The sequence below is a fragment of the Solea senegalensis genome, linkage group LG1 (assembly GCF_019176455.1).
Source record: "Solea senegalensis isolate Sse05_10M linkage group LG1, IFAPA_SoseM_1, whole genome shotgun sequence".
In the NCBI taxonomy this organism is placed as follows: Eukaryota; Metazoa; Chordata; class Actinopteri; order Pleuronectiformes; family Soleidae; genus Solea; species Solea senegalensis.
In genome coordinates, this window is record NC_058021.1 from 13,837,264 (window position 1) to 13,854,679 (window position 17,416).

The window sequence follows — 17,416 nt, forward strand, 5'->3', positions numbered from 1 at the left end:
CACCATTAGACACTTCATTCACTCATTGCTAATTTGTTTTAAATGACTGAGGGAGAGGTGAGTGATTTATAAAAGGAACCTGCGCTACCGCCCCATTTCCAGGTCTGTGCCACAGAATGCTGATAAATGAAAAACACTGCCGTTTATAGCCACACACTGCTTTGCCGCAAGTGCTGTTTTAAACTGTAGTTATCTTTATCTCAGTACTTGCTTTGCAGCAGGATAATCAATGTCCCCCAAATCCTTTCTTGAAGAAACCAGTCAGTGCATCACTAGAAAGGAAAGTCTTATAAGTATACAACATCTGGTTGACTACTTTACTCAATAATAATAATAATAATAATAATAATAATAATAATAATAAAAACAATAATACACATGCTACAAACAAATGGTTTATTTTAACATTGGAGATTAATGACAGCCATAGCTGAATGATACAAAAGCATCCATTGAGTGTAGTATCAGACCTAAACCCTAACTTGAGATCGGTTGATGCACTTACACACAACTCACTCGCTCAAAGTATGGGAACTAGTAATTCTTTACAAGTGGTACACCACTCAGAAACATGTGCAAAGCATCAAGGATGGCAAGTTATGATTTAGCTCTTAATGATGAAGTAAATGAGAATAAACCTTTCAAAGCCAGTATTTGGAACGCTATCGTTATCCAAGTGCAAGCAGGAAAAACTTTCAGTTAACTGCTTCATGTGGTTTTTTTCTGTTTCTTCTTCTCTGCCTCCTCCTCCTTCTCCTTCTCAATTTCTGCCACCAGGGTCTCAATTTCCTTGGATTCCAAAATCTACGACAGAAAAAAACATGAGCTGATCAATTAAAAGGTCAAAAATTAAATACAAGTTAATTAAAATAGGGAGCAACTCACTTTCAGTGGCTGGTTCCGTCTGATGACAGCAAGTTCAATATTCTTTCCTCCTGACTGGACGACCTAAGACAAAACAAATAATAGGGTCTATTAGGAATATTAATGACTGCAACCTCCTACTTGGGTCCAGACTTAAATGCCACACAGTTTTGAAAATATTTTGTGCAATTACTCCGTATTCAAAGACGTAATAATAAACATACAATACACATTTTTGTGTCAACTCAAAGGCATAATTTCTTGTATTTGCATAAATCTGGCGGAAAGTCACACTATAGTATGTGTAGTTACTTTTTAATTGATCATTTTCTCAAGCTGGTTTTACACATGTAGGCTGAATCTATAAGTGACTTGCCCTATGAAAATGTCTGCTATTGGAACGTGTCAATTGTAAAACAGTTTAGTAATTATTCTGCTTCAGAATATGTAGTTATGAGTGGGCAAATTCAAATATGTAAATGCAAAGACTTAAACTTAATCTTACCTCAAGCAAAGCTTTGATAGCCAACTTGATTGCTTCATTGTCCCCAGCAATGGCTTCATCTGTGTAATTCTTCTCCAAGAACTCCCGCACAGTTTTTGCACTACGGCCAATCGCATTTGCCTGATTTGTTTTAATAAGAACAAAAAAGATCAATGTTTCAGTTTGATACTGACAAGGTACTTGTTGTACAGATGTAACAAGAAAACAAAATATACAAGGACCAGACTCACTGACCTTCCAGGCATGGTAGGTTCCTGACGGGTCTGTCTGATACAGCCTGGGAGTACCATCGTAGTCAAAGCCAACAATTAACGCAGAGATGCCAAATGGTCTGCGGCCATTGCTCTGAGTGTATCGCTGCAAATATGACCACAATACAGAGTAAGTGTGACTTGTCATTCTTACATAGGTGGAAACTAATATCCTTGTCCACTGGGTATGAAATCTTACAAAGTATTTTTTTGTAATTTAGTAAATAAATAAAAAGTTGGTCAGTTGGTTAGGTCAGTTACCTGTTTCAGTGTAGCTATGTAGCGTGTGATGTATTCCACTGTGACTGGGTCCTCGACAGTTAGCCTGTGGCTCTGGCACTCAACCCGAGCTCTGTTAATCACAATACGGGCGTCTGCTGTCAAACCTTGATTGAAATTGGCAGGGGTTAAAAAGCTGTTACAACATACCATGAAAACACAACAGAAAATGTAAGTAAAAAATGACATGTCAAGTTAGATGATGAATTGGATAATCATTTGTACCTGCAAACGCCATGCAGACATGCTCATCCAGGGCACAGATCTTGCGGACAGTCCTTTCTTCCTGCAGCTTTGCTACAGACTTCTTCTCAACACCAAGGACAACAATGTCTTTCCCTCTTATCCCCACCTACACAGAAAAACAATCAACTACATTACATTTTGAACACAGGCACTGCATAATATTTTACTCCTGGAGGCAGGCAGAAAAATTGTAGAGACTTCATTCACTTATAAGCACGTCATGCAAGTAGTAGGGTGAAGCATACTGTTGTGAAACTGAAACTGTAGTGACAGTGACACAGCGACTACATGCTATTCCATTTACAGAAGCTGCTAAAAAAATCTAAGTTACAGACTGGCAATCCAACGATGTTGTTGATTGACTCACAAGACATGGGTGTGATTCTTTGGGAAGAATCTATGTAATAACCTCAATACATACAGGTAATAGATATTCTACTCGCTAGCTTAGCCGTTTAGCTAACTACCACTTGCTAACGGTAGCTTTAGCATTAGTTTCATTTGAGAACTTACCGCAGTGGAACCCTTTTTTACAGCTTCTTGTGCATACTCTACTTGGAAGAGGTGGCCATCGGGAGAAAACACGGTTATAGCTCTGTCATATCTTGCCGCCATTGCACCACAAGACACGCACAATTAGACGAAACTGGGGAATTTAACCAAAATGATTCAGCTAGTTAGCAACAATGCACTCAGTCTGAAGCTACCGTGTGTCGAACACTGCGCTTGCGCGAGCCCTTTGAACTCGGACGATACCAAACCAAGAAAAAGTTGGTTAACAAAAATCTATATATAAGCAACCAAAATTATAACATCCATTTTTCTTTGATAACATTAATAATAACAATAATAATAATGACAATGATGATGATATTAATAATAATAAAAAGCGATCAGAATGTAAGTCGTGCTTCCTTTACTTGGTTCATTTGTGCAGTGTGCGTGACTTTAACGTTCATAAAACCAGGAATAGTAAACATTGTTAGCAGCTATTATTGTCTAGAACTGCATGTAACAATGCAAATATCTAATAATAATAACAATAATACTGATTCTAAAAATGAAAATAATAATAATGATCTGACTGTTTCCCGGTCTGTCAAACACTCCATTTCCCGTGGCCTTTCGGATTTGATCTAGATTGTTCCACTCTGTGGAAAAATGGGTGGAATTATAATTCCCGTAAACCAAAATCGCAGTGCATTTAACTATATCTATTATTTGTGTAGAAGTGTTATGATTGTGTCACCTCAATTTGAAGCTCTCGTATTGTTGTGTGATCAAAATAAACAATGCTCTTAATCAGAGTTTTCAAATGTGCTGCATTCCCCCCCAGAATGGGCCACTGCATTATTACATTGCATCTATTTGATCTGAGTTCTGCGGTTTTGTTAAGCGTGTTAGCCACTGGAGACTTATATGCTCTTGGTAACTTTAATTTAATCGAATATCACCATGTCGGTGGCGTTTGCACCTCACAGGCAGCGTGGGAAAGGTGATATAACACCCGCTGGAATTCAAAAGGTAATTCGTCTTTTTTAGCGCGTCGTAGAATTGAGGCTAGGGTAGCAGACCATGTTAGCAGTTGAGCTAAGGGACATAGCAGTGCCCATCAGTTCAACTGTGAATAGATCAGGAACAATGTTTCAGGGTCAAAGCGCGGTGAATATGAATCTCTCCAGAGTCGGGCTGCCACGTTTAAACGCTGGCTCTTATGTCGACTCACTGGAAAATTATATATATACATTTCAAATGAATGGAGGCCTGTGGGTTTTGTTAGCTGTGAACAGCTAGCAGCTAGGACGCGTCTTTTGTTAGCCAGAAACGCGCACTCACGTTTAAACAAAAACGTACCCCAGCCACAGTTTGTTTTGTTTTATGTCTGAAATAGCGTTACCACTCAAAGCGCTAACCACACGAAATTAATCAGTTTATCCAGTTTCACGTCGGGTTTTCACAGCAAGTATAAATGGGAAATAAATCTCTGCATTTGCCTCTGCAGTTACTTGACGAAAACAACCAGCTAATCCAGTGTATAATGGACTTCCAGAGTAAAGGCAAAACTGCAGAGTGTTCACAGTAAGTTGGGGACATTTCTTTTACGTTTAAACAATAGTTGTATTTCACATCGACTGAATCCTGTGTTAACCAATCTCCACCTGCCCAGGTATCAGCAGATGCTGCACAGAAATTTAGTATACCTTGCCACGATAGCGGACTCCAATCAAAACATGCAGTCTCTCCTGCCTGCTGTGAGTATTGTTCCTTGCCGATTGTTTTGAATGAGTGCATTGAAAGAAACCGTGATGTATATGTCCCATAAGGCAGTCAATGCTGAGGTCTTGTTTTGTTTTATTTTACAAACAATAAAGATGTACAGTAGTTCATAGAGATCAACACCATGTTACATTACAATATTAACTATCTTATGTTCACTTATATCTAGCCAGCAGATGGACTAGACTAGGGAAAGTATTCAGAGTGTGCAGACCTCCACCTAAGTTTCACATAGTTCTTTCCCGGCTCGCAGTGTTATCAGTTGTTTGAAAATATCGCAAACCTTGCTCAGTGTCTGGATTGCCACCAAAATCCAATAATTTCTTCCTTCTATCATGATCTACATCCTCAGAAAATATCACCCAAATCTGTCCTTTAATTTTTGAATCATGCTGCCCACATTTTAGACAAATAGGGCAGCCAAAAACATGACCACCTTGGTGGCAACACAAGCATAAATATTCCTTACATACACAACATGTACCAAAGAGTAATGATATTTTGAACTATTAGTTTTCTAAAGTAAATGATCTGGGTGATGTAGATATTTCCCCCTCAATCATAGCCGATTGTAGACTCTGATACATTTTTGGGTTTTTCAGGTCTTATTGAATTCAAAACATTTCTAGATTACTTTATGTATCTTTTGAGATTACATAATTGTATTTAAGAATACATGACTCTTAACCCCTCTAAATATGCTGTGTCTTCTGTTGCTGTCCTTGCTACATCAGAAGTTGGATCTCTGAATGATGATACATAGTACAGAGACTTTGGCTTTTATCTGCTTTTTGTTATTAAGCCAAACCTTTAAGGTATCACATGCTCAGATGTGTGTTTTACCAGCTAATGTTTGATTTTGTGTTTGTGTTGTTCCCCTGCAGCCGCCCACTCAAAACATGCCCATGGGTCCTGGTGGGATGAACCAAAGTGGGGCCCCCCCACAGCCTCCACATGGTCACACCATGCCCTCTGAGGGTATGGTCAGTGGTGGCCCTCCAGCCCCACACATGCAAAACCAGATGAATGGACAGATGCCTGGTACGTGCCCCCCCTCCCTCTAACTAACCTCCCTCGTCTATCTTTCTTTTCTCTTTCCCCCTCGTCTCCTTCAGTCCCTGTCTCACTTGGGTTGCTTAGCAACACCACTGAACTGCGAGGGAGGTTGCTTTGCTGAGGGATGATGTCACTGCTTTGCCAGCTCTAGTGGTCGTTGGCTCCATTTGATTATGCGCTTGTTTTTTAAGCGTCATTATTTGTTTTAATGTTTGCTATGTTAATAATTTCTTTTGTGAAATTAGATATTTTGTCATTGCCAAAAAAACATAAACAAAAAGCCGAACAATACCTTAAAATAGTGTTGTTGCTCTAAGGCCAGTGCCTTGTCTACCACAAAATTACTTCTAAAAGGTCAAAGACTAGGGTAGAGACCAGAAAATGTTAGAATTGTGAGTTGTTTTTCACAGGCACTATGATGTTTTAGCAGTATTGCCACACTATTTATTTAGATTTAAAGCTCACTAGGTGAGTTTAGTAGTAATGGTTTGCACACAGTTTGCCAGTTTGTGGTACCTTTTAACCTTGTGCGTGAAAGGAGATATGTATTTGACAAATGGAAATTAAGTCTGTTGTAATGTTAATATTATAAAGTTATTTTCTATGTATCATTGAAAAAGTTACACAGTATGTTTGAACTTCACATTTAATATGGGTATAATCCTAAGTACTTTGTGTATACATTTATCACATTTACATATTCAATAAATAGAGATGAAAAGAAAATGCCAAGCCAACTTGGTTATCAAGGTTTAGAAAGTAATTACAATTTCTTAGTTTGTTTGAATCCTGAACTTCTGACATTGTGATAAGGTATTTTACTTTTCATTTGATTTTAATAGGAATCAGCAATCAATATGTACCCTACATTGTTGTTTTGTCTGTTTGTACAAAGGGAATTATATCATCTCTTCTGTTATTTGACAGGGCCTAATCATATGCCCATGCAAGGTCCAGGTCCAGGCCCCAACCAGCCCCCAAACATGCCCAGTGGCTCTATGAATATGCCCCCCAGCAGTCACGGCACGATGGGTGGTTACAATCACGCGGTCCCCTCCTCCCAGGGCATTCCAGCTCAGAGCCAAATGAACATGACCCAGGGCCAACCCATGGGGACCTACGGTCCACGGCCAAACATGAACATGCAGCCTAATCAAGGTAAAATGGCTCAGCAGTTTTTCCTCCCACTTGGTTATATTGATTTTTCAGTGTCTTATCACCTGCATTGCGGATGCTTGTTGCACACCATTCACCTGCATTTGTAAACTACACACTGCTTGTATGTATTTTCTGTCAAGCACCAGTGTTGATGTGAGAAATTCGGTTTGATTTTGTTTTAGATAATATGTGGGAATGTGTTTGACGATTAGGATCAGTGGGAATATTAAATCCGGTTCAACATGCTAATTTCTTCCTTGTCTACTGTATTTTTGCTAGAGGTGTGCTATTTCTGGCACAGCGTTACAATGCTCATTCATCCCCCAGCTGTTAGCGTATCCATTAGCATTGTGTAACTATTAATGTTTGTATACTTACTTTTTAAAACGTGGGACAGTGCTAAATATAATATATTTCATCGGTTGAATGATGTTGGTATGTTTTTTTTTTTGTCCTGTAAACAGGAAATGCCTGATAACATAACTGATGAATGCACAAAGATGTTTCTTGTAGTAGTAGTAGTAGTAGTAGTAGTAGTAGTACAAGTTGTCAATTGAGTTAGGGTTAAACATCTGGAGATATTTGTTCTGAAACAAGTTTTTGTATTAAAACAACATTTACATGTTGAGAGGTAACTCTGTACCACAGGCCCCATGATGCACCAGCAGCCTCCTTCCCAGCAGTACAACATGCCCCCTGGTGGTGCTGGACAACACTACCAAGGGCAACAGAACCCAATGGGCATGATGGGCCAGGTGAACCAAGGGAACCATGTGATGGGTCAGAGGCCAATGCCACCCTATAGACCTCCTCAGCAAGGTATACCCATCTGAGTGTGTCTGTCAAGTGTGCAAGTTGTGAGTGTTATTTTTCTTCTCCCTAACCCTCCCTGCTGCATTTCTTCCTGTTCTTTCCTTGAACTTCCTCTATTTCCACTTCAGTAGTCCACAGACATCTTGCTGACTTAAGATGTGATCTAGAGCCTCCAATTGGGAAAAAAAATCAATAAGTGACCAAAAGAAAGCTTTCTAGCGAGATCTAGTGGCAAGGAATCCATCCTCACTGCTCTCCCCCCTACACAGCCAATCCAACAACACCTTGAATCTACTTGTGTGTATGTTGTGTGTATGTGTATGTAGGACCCCCTCAGCAGTACCCAGGGCAGGAAGACTACTATGGGGACCAGTACAGTCACGCAGGACAGGGAGCCTCAGAAGGTAGGAGAACTCTCCAGTCACTTGGAGAAAATCAACGAAAAAAAGAAACCCAAACTGAACCCAGGAGTTGTGTTAAAACACAAATGATGCAAAGAGACTGGGACAAAAGCGAATTTTCAGTTTCTTCATTGTTCTCTGGGCGATCAAAGTGGCTTTGGCCTCTGAAAAAGGAAAACAATATGGTTCATAATATTAGACTTAACCCTTTTCCCAAAGGTGCTGCAGTCTGAATAAGTTGGTACTGGTCTTGGCTGGTGCTGTACCTGTGAAAGTGAAAGATAAGTCAGGGTCTTGTGTGAGTCTTAATGGTCAAAGTTGATAAAACTTGACATTCTCATCCTTCAGATTATTTAATGCCACATGTGATTTTTCATAACTACATGGCTAACTATGTGCATTTCAGAATAGAGTATTCACAAACTGCAGGTGCCTCTGTATGAAGCAGACTGCCTTCATTTGTAAATGCACAGATTTTCTTTAAAAGGAAATAATCTGTGATTTGTAAAAGATTTATTGTTCTTTATAAATAAGTCAATGCAGCATTATGCTAACAAAACAAAACAGTTGCATTTCTGCTGATAAATATTCTCCATCTTGGTTTGTTTGTAAGTTATATTATTACATGTTATTACACAGAAGCCTCACTGAAAAATCAATTCCTTTTCTTTCTTTGTCCAATTAACATTTACTTTTTTGTTGCTTGTTTTTCCCCTGTACTGACCTATACCTTTCAATCATTATTTCCCTCTTATGAAATGAACTAAATCTAGCCATTTTGTGTCACTCTTAAAACAGTACATTGTGCGTCTCTGGATTTCTCATCCCGCTGAGTCTTAAATATTTTAAGTTCAAAGTAATACCTGAAACACTAAATGCATTGGTTTTGTGGCTCCATGTTGAGCTGATGTAGGTCATAATTATTTCAGTTTGGATCCATTGTAGCCTGATCACTGGTGCGGAGCCTCTTACTGCTTTGCTGTCATGGAACAGATCTTTAACCTTTCATTTGTGTGATCGTGATAACATTGACAAAGGTTTGATTATTTATCTGTATCACACATAAAATCAGTATCATCCAAATGATCAATTTAACACCGTCAACTAATACATAACCTGATCTTAAACATGTTTTCAAATCAAGATTCCTTGATTTTTTTTGATTTTTTTTTTCCCCCAACCATCTCCAATGCTGCTGTGTGTAATTTGGATAGTATTGGGTGTAGTATTTTTGTTACTAGTATTTTGTTATACAGTGCAATCATTTTGAGGTTTTAATATATAAAGGGTTCCCACGGTCATGAAATTAGGTGTTGAAATTAGAAAAACAGGCCAGGAAATGGTTTGGAATTAAGGAATTTTAACCTCTTCATCCAGGACGCCCGCGGAATTTGGGGCAGACAATGGATGTATTATACAAACTGGATAAAGCACCGCCCCTTTGGCTCCGTTCATTCCTATGGAGTTGCTCACACAGCGCATATACCAAAAAAGTTTCTGACTTCCTGGTTTATTTCCGGGTTGTGCGGCCCATAGAGCATGTGCAGTAGTGTTACTCGAATAATGCCTTCCCGCTATGTGAACGAGCCGCCCAGTTCTCAACTTGCTCGGCACGTCCATGAACAGCGAAAGGCATGATTGGAGTACGCTACAGACGTGCGCAAGCAGATTTCATGAATACCGATGTTACGTTTGTGTCAGGTCTTTAAACCATGGATTTGTAAATGAATGTCAAATCCAACGATAGTGAATACAGTAGGCTGAACTGTGACATAATTACAGATTATCAATTTAATGGTTCATTTAATTGACCATGGCTATTAGTTTATGTGTTACAGGAATTATGTTTTCTTGGATGTAAAAACACTGAAAGTACAAAATGTTGCTGTCACAGAACTCAGGGATTTTAGATATTATTGTCCAAGAAAATAATCACAACAAAGTACTTTCATGATGATTAAAAAAACAATTCCATTGAATATGATTAGGATTTTTGTATAGGTGGTTTACAAATAAAGCTAACCTATTGTTATAATTACAATTTATGGTTAATATATTAATTGTAAAACATTAAAACAAAGTCAGGCCAGAAAACCTGCAGACTCGGGAACAATTTTTATTTTTTTATTTTTTTTTATTTTAGATACTTTATTAATCCCCTTAGGGAAATTATTCTCTTCTGCATTTTGACCCATCCTAGAATTAGGAGCTGTGGGCTGCCACACTTTATCTTCAACTCTAATTCATGTGTTCATCACATATATCAGTAACTTTATGAACCGATAGTGACGATAAGACAAGCAGCCTCCCCAGGAATCAGTGGTGAAGTGACCGTAGGTCTCAGTGCATCACACGGTCCACACCACCATCTGCCCCGTGTTCATGATGTCGGTATTTATCCACACAGTAGCTTAATACATCGATAATAAGTTTGAAAATAAATCCTAATCAGCGACGAATAAATAACTAAAACCTGCTTTGTTGTAATATTGAAAAAAATAAATACAGTACAAGAAACCCCATCATTGCCTTCATTTATTCACATTTCTCAGATAATTTTCACATCGTATGGTTCCCTAACAGTAGCGCCGTTCCCGAGACGCCACATGACCGCGCTATGCTGTGCTCGTACACAGCTGTGACGTCACTCTGGGAAATAACATTTTTCTGGAACTTTAGGAAGGTTTTACAAATGTGAAACTCCATGAATTAAAAATATAGGATATAAAGATCTATACATGCCTGTGTCCATGTCTCGAGGTGTCCTGTGAACCGTTTTATAGGCGTCTCTTCTCATGCAGCCCAAAATTGCTTTTTGGGCTGCATGAGTATTTTCTGTTGCAGTACCACGAGTGGCCACCATGACAAAATTTTCTTCAAGGCAGAGGGGGCGGTGCTCTATACAGTTCTTATAATACATCCATGGGGCAGACTCACTCATTGTGACATATATGTATCAAAGGCATGTTTACCTTTGATCATTCACGACATGCAGCATACCCACAGAAAGCTCTGAAACTCGACTAAAAGCTCATAAAAAACATTTTTATGTTTACCAAACAGACTAAAAGGCAAATGATTGAAACTACACGAGCCAAAAACACCATAACAGTGTAAATGTCTGGTCCACAGCGGAGACTTCACAGATTACAACGGTACCATTTATATCACTCTACGACCAAAACTCACAGATCCAGCTGCAAAATAAGAGCAAAACGACAACTTTTTAATTCATGGAGTCTCACATTTGTAAAACCTTCCTAAAGCCCAGATAAATCTTATTTCCCAGGGTGACGTCCCAGCTGTGTACGAGCACAGCAAAGCGCAGTCATGTGGCGTCTCGGGAACGGCGCTACTGTCAGGGAACTGTACAAAAACTTTGAGAAACGTGAATAAATGAAGGCAATAAGGGGTTTTGTTTTACATTTTTTAAAACATTACGACAAAACAGTTTTCAGTTATTTATTCGTTGCTCATGAGGATTTATTTTCAAACTTATTAGCGATGTATTACCCAACTGCTCTGTGGATTCATACTGACATCGTGATAAATGAGAAGAACACATGGATTAGAGTGAAGAAATCTGGAGTTATAAAACTACTTTTGACACGTTCATAATAATATGATTATGAGTCTGTAGGTTTTCTGGCTTATATTTGCTATACATTGCAATTATAACCATAAGTTAGCTTTATTTGTAAACCAGCTAAAAAAATCATTATTTTCTTGGATGAATAATATTTAATATCCCTGAGTTCTGTGACAGCAACATTTTATATTTTACAACATTTTTGATGATTAGCATACAGTATATCAGTGAATGAAAAATCAAGCAAATAGCGTCCAAGAAAACCACATAATTCATGTAACTAATAGCCATAGTCAATTAAATGAACCATTAAATTGATATTAGCCTGTAATTACATCATTATAGTTTTAAGCTTACTGTATTTAATATTGTTGGTTTTGACATTCATTTACAAATCCATGGTTTAAAGACCAAAGCAAACGTACAATCGGTGTTCTTGAAATCCACTTGCGCACGTCAGTAGCGTACTCCCATCATGCCTTTCTCTGTTTATGGACGCGCCAAGCAAGTCGCGTACACGGACGGCTCGTTCACATAGCCAAAAGGCATTATGGGAGTAACACTACTACGCTGGGTAATTTATTGTGAGAAAGGTTTGAATATAATTTGTAAAAAAATTGTGTAGTATGTAGCTCAACAGTGTTATGTGGAACTACATGAGTGATACTGCCATATTTTTTGGCTAGATTGTGACTTTTAAATAAAGATAGTGCCTGACATTAGAAAGAGTCTTTTTAATGTCAGGCACTAGTTTCACTGCTGATGTCCTCATCGTGTTGCTCACATTGCCTGATGTTGCCCCTTGAAGGTAATGCCCAGTATGGCCAGCAGCAGGAAGCATACCAGCAAGGCCCTCCACAGCAACAGGGCTACCCTCCTCAGCAGCAGTACCCAGGTCAACAGGGCTACCCGCCACAGCAGCAGGCTTACGGTGAGTTAACTGCTCAATGATAGTTCTTCCAGAGTGAGTTGCTGGATACTGCCTCTTGTAACTGTGCCAAATGCAGTGATGTTGATGGGTTTTCAGTGTAGCAGGTCCCAGGATAGACGGGTGGTGGTTTGGGTCCCCGGGAAAATAAATGCGTCCCCAATAAAATGATAAATTCTTTAAGTAATTCTTTATGTAGTATAAACTCCTGTTGCTGATGGTAAGGTATGTTATTGTTATAATTGCCTCCACCGTGGAGGTTATGTTTTCATCAGCATGGATTTCTTTATAACTTTGTCCTTCTTTTAACAACATCCTGTCAACAGTTTTCTATGGAGCAATCCTAATTTTTCATAAAATTGAAAAACGTATACATATCTTGGTTAAAAACTTGGATTTTAACTAAATTTGATCTTTGTATACATGATTAGACACCATAGCAGTTTCCTCCTGATCTGATCCAGGTGACAGATTTTGTGGCAATTTAGATTTAATATGGCAAGTCCCCACTGTGACAGTACCTGTATGTGTGTGTGTGTGTGTGTGTGTGCATAAAGGCATCATTATATGATGTTTGCTCTGTCAACGCACCAGTTAGTCCACCTTGGTGTCATGTTCAACAGGCTGCCGTGATGAAGTGTATGTTGTAGAAATCCGACACAATCTTCATGAAAAGATGGGGTGGGTCTCTGGTACGCATGGATAGTGAGTTTAATGTGTCCTTTAAGATTTGAATGCGTCGGGGATGCAGGTCGCTTACCTTGCAACATCACCGCAAATGCACGTCAAAGACATCATCAAGCACAAGGAATTAAAGGGCTGCCTTAATGGATATTTAGGGAATAGGAGCCGGGTGGAAGAAAGAAATTAATCAGTATGGTGACTGGCATCGCATTAGCATTTCTCCAGGTGATTCAGTTTGATACCACAAAGTGTCTTGAGAGAGAGGTTCTGGCTGATGAGCAGTGACATTCAGCAAAGTGCATGTCAACTACCAGCCAAATGTTTTTTTTGTTTTTTAACTCCTTGAATTGTAGGATTTTGGATGAGTATCTTAGCAAGGTGGCAGTAAATTACAGTACTTTCTAAAATAGCTCTGTGTTACTTGGTCCCTATATTTTAAGTAAAATGTACTATCATTTCCTGATTTCCAAACGTTCTAAAGCAAAGTTACAATCGACATCACATAAATATTGACAGAGAAAATGTTTGTCCAGATGTTTATTGATACTTTGATATTGACCAATAGTGGTGGGAATCGCAGGATATCTCGCGATATGATATAATACATGATCGAAGATAGCAATAATGTCATGGTTAGATTCAGTGATAATCAATATATCACAAGACAATCATATTGCGATACATTACGATATCTGTCTTAAGTGAAGAAAAAAAGGATGCAGGATTTCTCTATTCACGACATCTATGTTCTATGAAGTCTATGTTTTCAATGTGGATGAAACATCTCCTGACGCATCTTTCCCCGCCATTATCCCGCTGAAAACTCCCTCTTCTTTGGCCAAGTAACTTGTCAATGCAAAGGGACATGAAGTAGTGACGTGCGGCAAAGTGAAACTGGCAGGGACCGTTTACATTGGAGCACCTTAATTTGTTACTTAAAATGTCAATATTATATGGATTATCTTGTTGCACGAGGAAAGGGCGACAATAGATCGCCAAATCGATATTCAAACCCACCCCCATTGACCAATGATGGACTGGTGTCAATGTAAGCACGGCTTGAGATGCCCTTTAGAATTGTAACTCTTCAGAGAAAAGCATCGGGATGTTGCCGGGCAACATGGCATCTTGTCTGGCATCTTCTGCAGTGGAATACTGCTCATCAGAAATGGCAGGCTGTTTTGAGTTATACAAGTTAATATTGCAATGTAAAATGTGCACCTGTGCACCTTCAGTGCTGAAAATGTTCTTCAGTTAAAAAGCTCATTGTATTCTTATGATCACCGCATAATATTGTACCCATGCAATTCAAATTACTTAGTTTCTGAGAACTCTTACCCAATTAACTTTACTCTTACTTCAGTACATTTTTCCCCAGTACCTTTTTCAACCTCAGTAAAGGTATATTTGAAGAAGGGTAGAATGTGTAGAAAAATGTTTGACTCGGAGCATCGGAGTACAGTAATTGCAGCTCCTTAGGCTTCTGTTTTTCACTGGAACTTTCCATCACTCATCCTCTGTCTGAGCCGGAGCTCATGTCAGTAATGAGCTAGCAGAGAGGCAGAGGCTGTGAGGTGAAATCCCTCTGGCACACACACACACACACACAAATGCTTTCTTCTTCAGGTTCCCTACAAGCTAATGCACAACAGCGTATGGCATTATGAGCACATAACAATGTAGTGTGGGCCTCATTTGACTCCAGCCACTGTCGAGCGTTACTATGGATGGCTGCAGCATGTGAGGGCTTCACTCTTTTAATGAAGCCTGCTTCTCTAATGAAGACGAACAGAACCATCTCCTTGGTATTTTTTTTTTTTTCGAACATTCAGTACGTTTACATGACATTAGAGAAATAAAAAAGATAGATATCTATGTGTGTATTTATACATATATGTGTATATACACACAAAACAGGACTTTGAACCAAATTGAATTTCTCAAACTACAACTAATTCACTGAGGTATTGCGATAGGGAGCTGGATTATTACTGCATGTATATTTATCACCGGACGCTCTGTACTCTGACCCCCAACTAATTAGCTTATTTTTCAGATTTCTTCGACTGTATTTAACATTGTCAAATGTTTTATGTTTAATTTAAAGCAGGCATTAAGCAGGCTTGATGTTAAAATGTGTTTTCTATGTTTGTTGTAGGTCCCTCCCAAAATGCCCCTGGACAGTATCCCAACTATCCTCAGGGGCAGGGGCAACAGTATGGGGGCTATCGCCCCCCTCAACCCGGACCCCCACAGGGCCAACAGCAACGCCCTTATGGTTATGACCAAGTGAGTAAACCCACAATACAGGACAGTCACAGAGACTTGTCTATGCATCGGTCTTAATGTGTCCCTTTTTTAATTGTGATTATTGCCAGATTTAGTTGTATGTTTTGTGTAGCTCTCAGTGAGACCAGACATGAATGTGAGTGAAGTTATAAGGTAAACATTAAAAGGTACAATGCTGTGCATGCTATCATCATATTGGGGTTGATTCTGATCTTCCCAAGAAGAGTGTATTTATAAGTAGAGTGTATGTGTCACTTGTTAACCTGAGTCTTAGTTACATGTCCCGGCTAATGTGGTATGCCATTCCAGTGAAATATCAGGGCTTGAAGAGGATTCTTCCTTAAACTTAATGCAGACTGCTCTAGTGTTTAAGAGGAGACCTATTTGTTGCCCTGTATTTCCTGTGGTCTTATGTGGGGACCACAGCTACTCTTTGATATCTTTATCTTTGAATATTCAGGGGCACATGAGGAAATAAAGACCCGGGGATTTGAACCCCTGACTAGCTCTGTAAGAAGCAAAGGTAATGGTTGCTGTGAAGACCTCAACGTCCAATCTAGACGTTTGACCACCTAGCCTTAATTTGAATTTGTTATGTTTCTTCTGTCTATTTTTGTCTCTATCTCTCTTCCTTTTTTTTCTTTTCTCGCTCTCTTTTTTTTTTTATTCTCTTTTGTTTTGTTTTTTTTATTAACCAGGGGTCGAATTGTACGTCATGAGGTCCAGAAACACAGCATGCATCATCTGCAGTGAGACAGCCAAAAGCTTGCCTGCTTTGGCTGCGTCCTTAATCTCTGCAATTTTACAACACTGGTTTTAATGACATTTTTGCCTATGACAATGAAGCTCTCAGTTATCTTTATATATATACATGTATATATATATATATAAATAATTTGAAGATGTTATGTTTGAGAATTGTCAAATCAGACTGTTTCCAAATTTGTTTCCACTGTATTTTTCCATTGATTCCAAATTCATACTTCGACCCCTGTTTAGATTTACATCTGTTACTGTTGTTCTTGCATTCAATTTGTATCACTTAAGGCTATTATCAAAATGCAATATTGTCCTCAGCCATGCTGCTGCTGAAACCTGAGGTTATCAAGTTAGAATATAGAGCTCATAAGTTGAGGCCATACTGCCACCTGCTGGTCAACACCAGTCAATGCAGCATAAATCAAGGTTTTGCAGTATGGTATGGTTGAAACCACAAGTGTTTACTTAATCTTGCTTATTTTAAAATGGCTTTTACACTGAGTAACATGCGTCTGTTACGTTTCTCTCCACAGGGCCAGTATGGAAATTACCAGCAATGAGAGAAGGTCACAGCGACCCACACAACTCTGCTCTAATCTGTGTGAGCTTTGACCTCTTGTCAATTGCGCCGCAGAATTAAATGATGGTTGCAGCTCACTGAGATTCTCTCAGACACAAACACACAACAGAAAAAAAGAAATTCAACGTATAAGTTTCCCCTCTCTTTAGGCCTTTGTCCTCACTTGTAAAATATTTTCTGTTAGTCATGTACATTGACTCTGTGGCAAAGTCCTCTGGTCCAGTATCTCTCAAAGCAGCAATGCCTTAAAAAAAATGGAACTGCCTTATCCTTCAGCATTGCAGATTGTTAAACGAGCTAACACTTTTTTTTTTTTTTTGAGTATCAAAGAATATGTAAAATGTACAGTTTAAACCCATTTCTGGTGCATTGTTTCTGTCATCTGAGCTCCCTGTTCATAAGAAGCAATAATGCCAGCAGTAGGGAAATGTGTAGGGCCTCCTTGGACATGAAATAATGCACCGGACAAACTTCCTGCTAGGCCATGGTACATGTCTTGATGTATGTGATGATGTAAAAATATATTTTATGCTTTTTAGACCAAGCTAACTTTCTATAAAACATCAGAAACTAGTACTAAAGCTGTGTTGTTTATTTCATGAAGCGTATTTGTCAGTGTTTTTTATGATGTTTATTGATGTTCCCATCCAGCACATATTGTTTTTGATTTCTTTTCTTTTTTTGGTTGTATTGAAATGTATAACTCTTGAATAGGATTTGGTAAATCAGTGAAAAGA

At 38.8% G+C, this 17,416-nt stretch overlaps 2 protein-coding genes across 6 annotated transcripts; one reads left to right on the forward strand and one right to left on the reverse strand.

The window, feature by feature from the left end:
• Positions 1-382: 382 nt before the first annotated feature.
• psma8 (proteasome 20S subunit alpha 8) lies at positions 383-2,878 on the reverse strand. Its single transcript, XM_044045129.1, has 7 exons — positions 2,659-2,878; positions 2,125-2,251; positions 1,882-2,006; positions 1,604-1,726; positions 1,370-1,489; positions 886-948; positions 383-804 (listed from the first exon to the last, which is right to left on the reverse strand). The coding sequence occupies exons 1-7, from the start codon at positions 2,758-2,760 to the stop codon at positions 709-711; spliced, it is 756 nt and encodes a 251-aa protein (XP_043901064.1). The 5' UTR covers positions 2,761-2,878; the 3' UTR covers positions 383-708.
• A 630-nt stretch (positions 2,879-3,508) lies between these two features.
• On the forward strand, positions 3,509-16,815 carry ss18 (SS18 subunit of BAF chromatin remodeling complex). Of its 5 annotated transcripts, XM_044031626.1 has the most exons (11): positions 3,509-3,669; positions 4,148-4,224; positions 4,313-4,397; positions 5,307-5,463; positions 6,406-6,636; positions 7,285-7,455; positions 7,776-7,853; positions 12,248-12,370; positions 15,210-15,340; positions 15,801-15,863; positions 16,633-16,815. In XM_044031626.1, exons 1-10 carry the CDS (start codon positions 3,601-3,603, stop codon positions 15,816-15,818), a joined length of 1,140 nt encoding a protein of 379 aa, XP_043887561.1. In that variant the 5' UTR covers positions 3,509-3,600; the 3' UTR covers positions 15,819-15,863; positions 16,633-16,815. The 5 variants fall into 5 exon arrangements, with proteins under 5 accessions (XP_043887561.1, XP_043887550.1, XP_043887541.1 ...); XM_044031615.1 differs by lacking the exon at positions 15,801-15,863; XM_044031606.1 differs by having other exon boundaries at positions 15,210-16,815.
• Positions 16,816-17,416: the final 601 nt, after the last annotated feature.

What these genes read in the sequence shown, in the direction of transcription:
- psma8 (XM_044045129.1), bottom strand. Translation starts at nt 2,760, where the DNA reads ATGGCGGCAAGATATGACAGAGCTATAACCGTGTTTTCTCCCGATGGC. An exon ending in TAAAAAAGGGTTCCACTGCG is followed by an intron (nt 2,252 to 2,658) that starts GTAAGTTCTCAA and finishes TTTTCTGTGTAG; the next exon opens with GTGGGGATAAGAGGGAAAGA. An exon ending in TGTCTGCATGGCGTTTGCAG is followed by an intron (nt 2,007 to 2,124) that starts GTACAAATGATT and finishes ATTTCAATCAAG; the next exon opens with GTTTGACAGCAGACGCCCGT.
- ss18 (XM_044031606.1), top strand. Translation starts at nt 3,601, where the DNA reads ATGTCGGTGGCGTTTGCACCTCACAGGCAGCGTGGGAAAGGTGATATA. An exon ending in TGCAGTCTCTCCTGCCTGCT is followed by an intron (nt 4,398 to 5,306) that starts GTGAGTATTGTT and finishes GTTCCCCTGCAG; the next exon opens with CCGCCCACTCAAAACATGCC. An exon ending in GAACATGCAGCCTAATCAAG is followed by an intron (nt 6,637 to 7,284) that starts GTAAAATGGCTC and finishes TCTGTACCACAG; the next exon opens with GCCCCATGATGCACCAGCAG.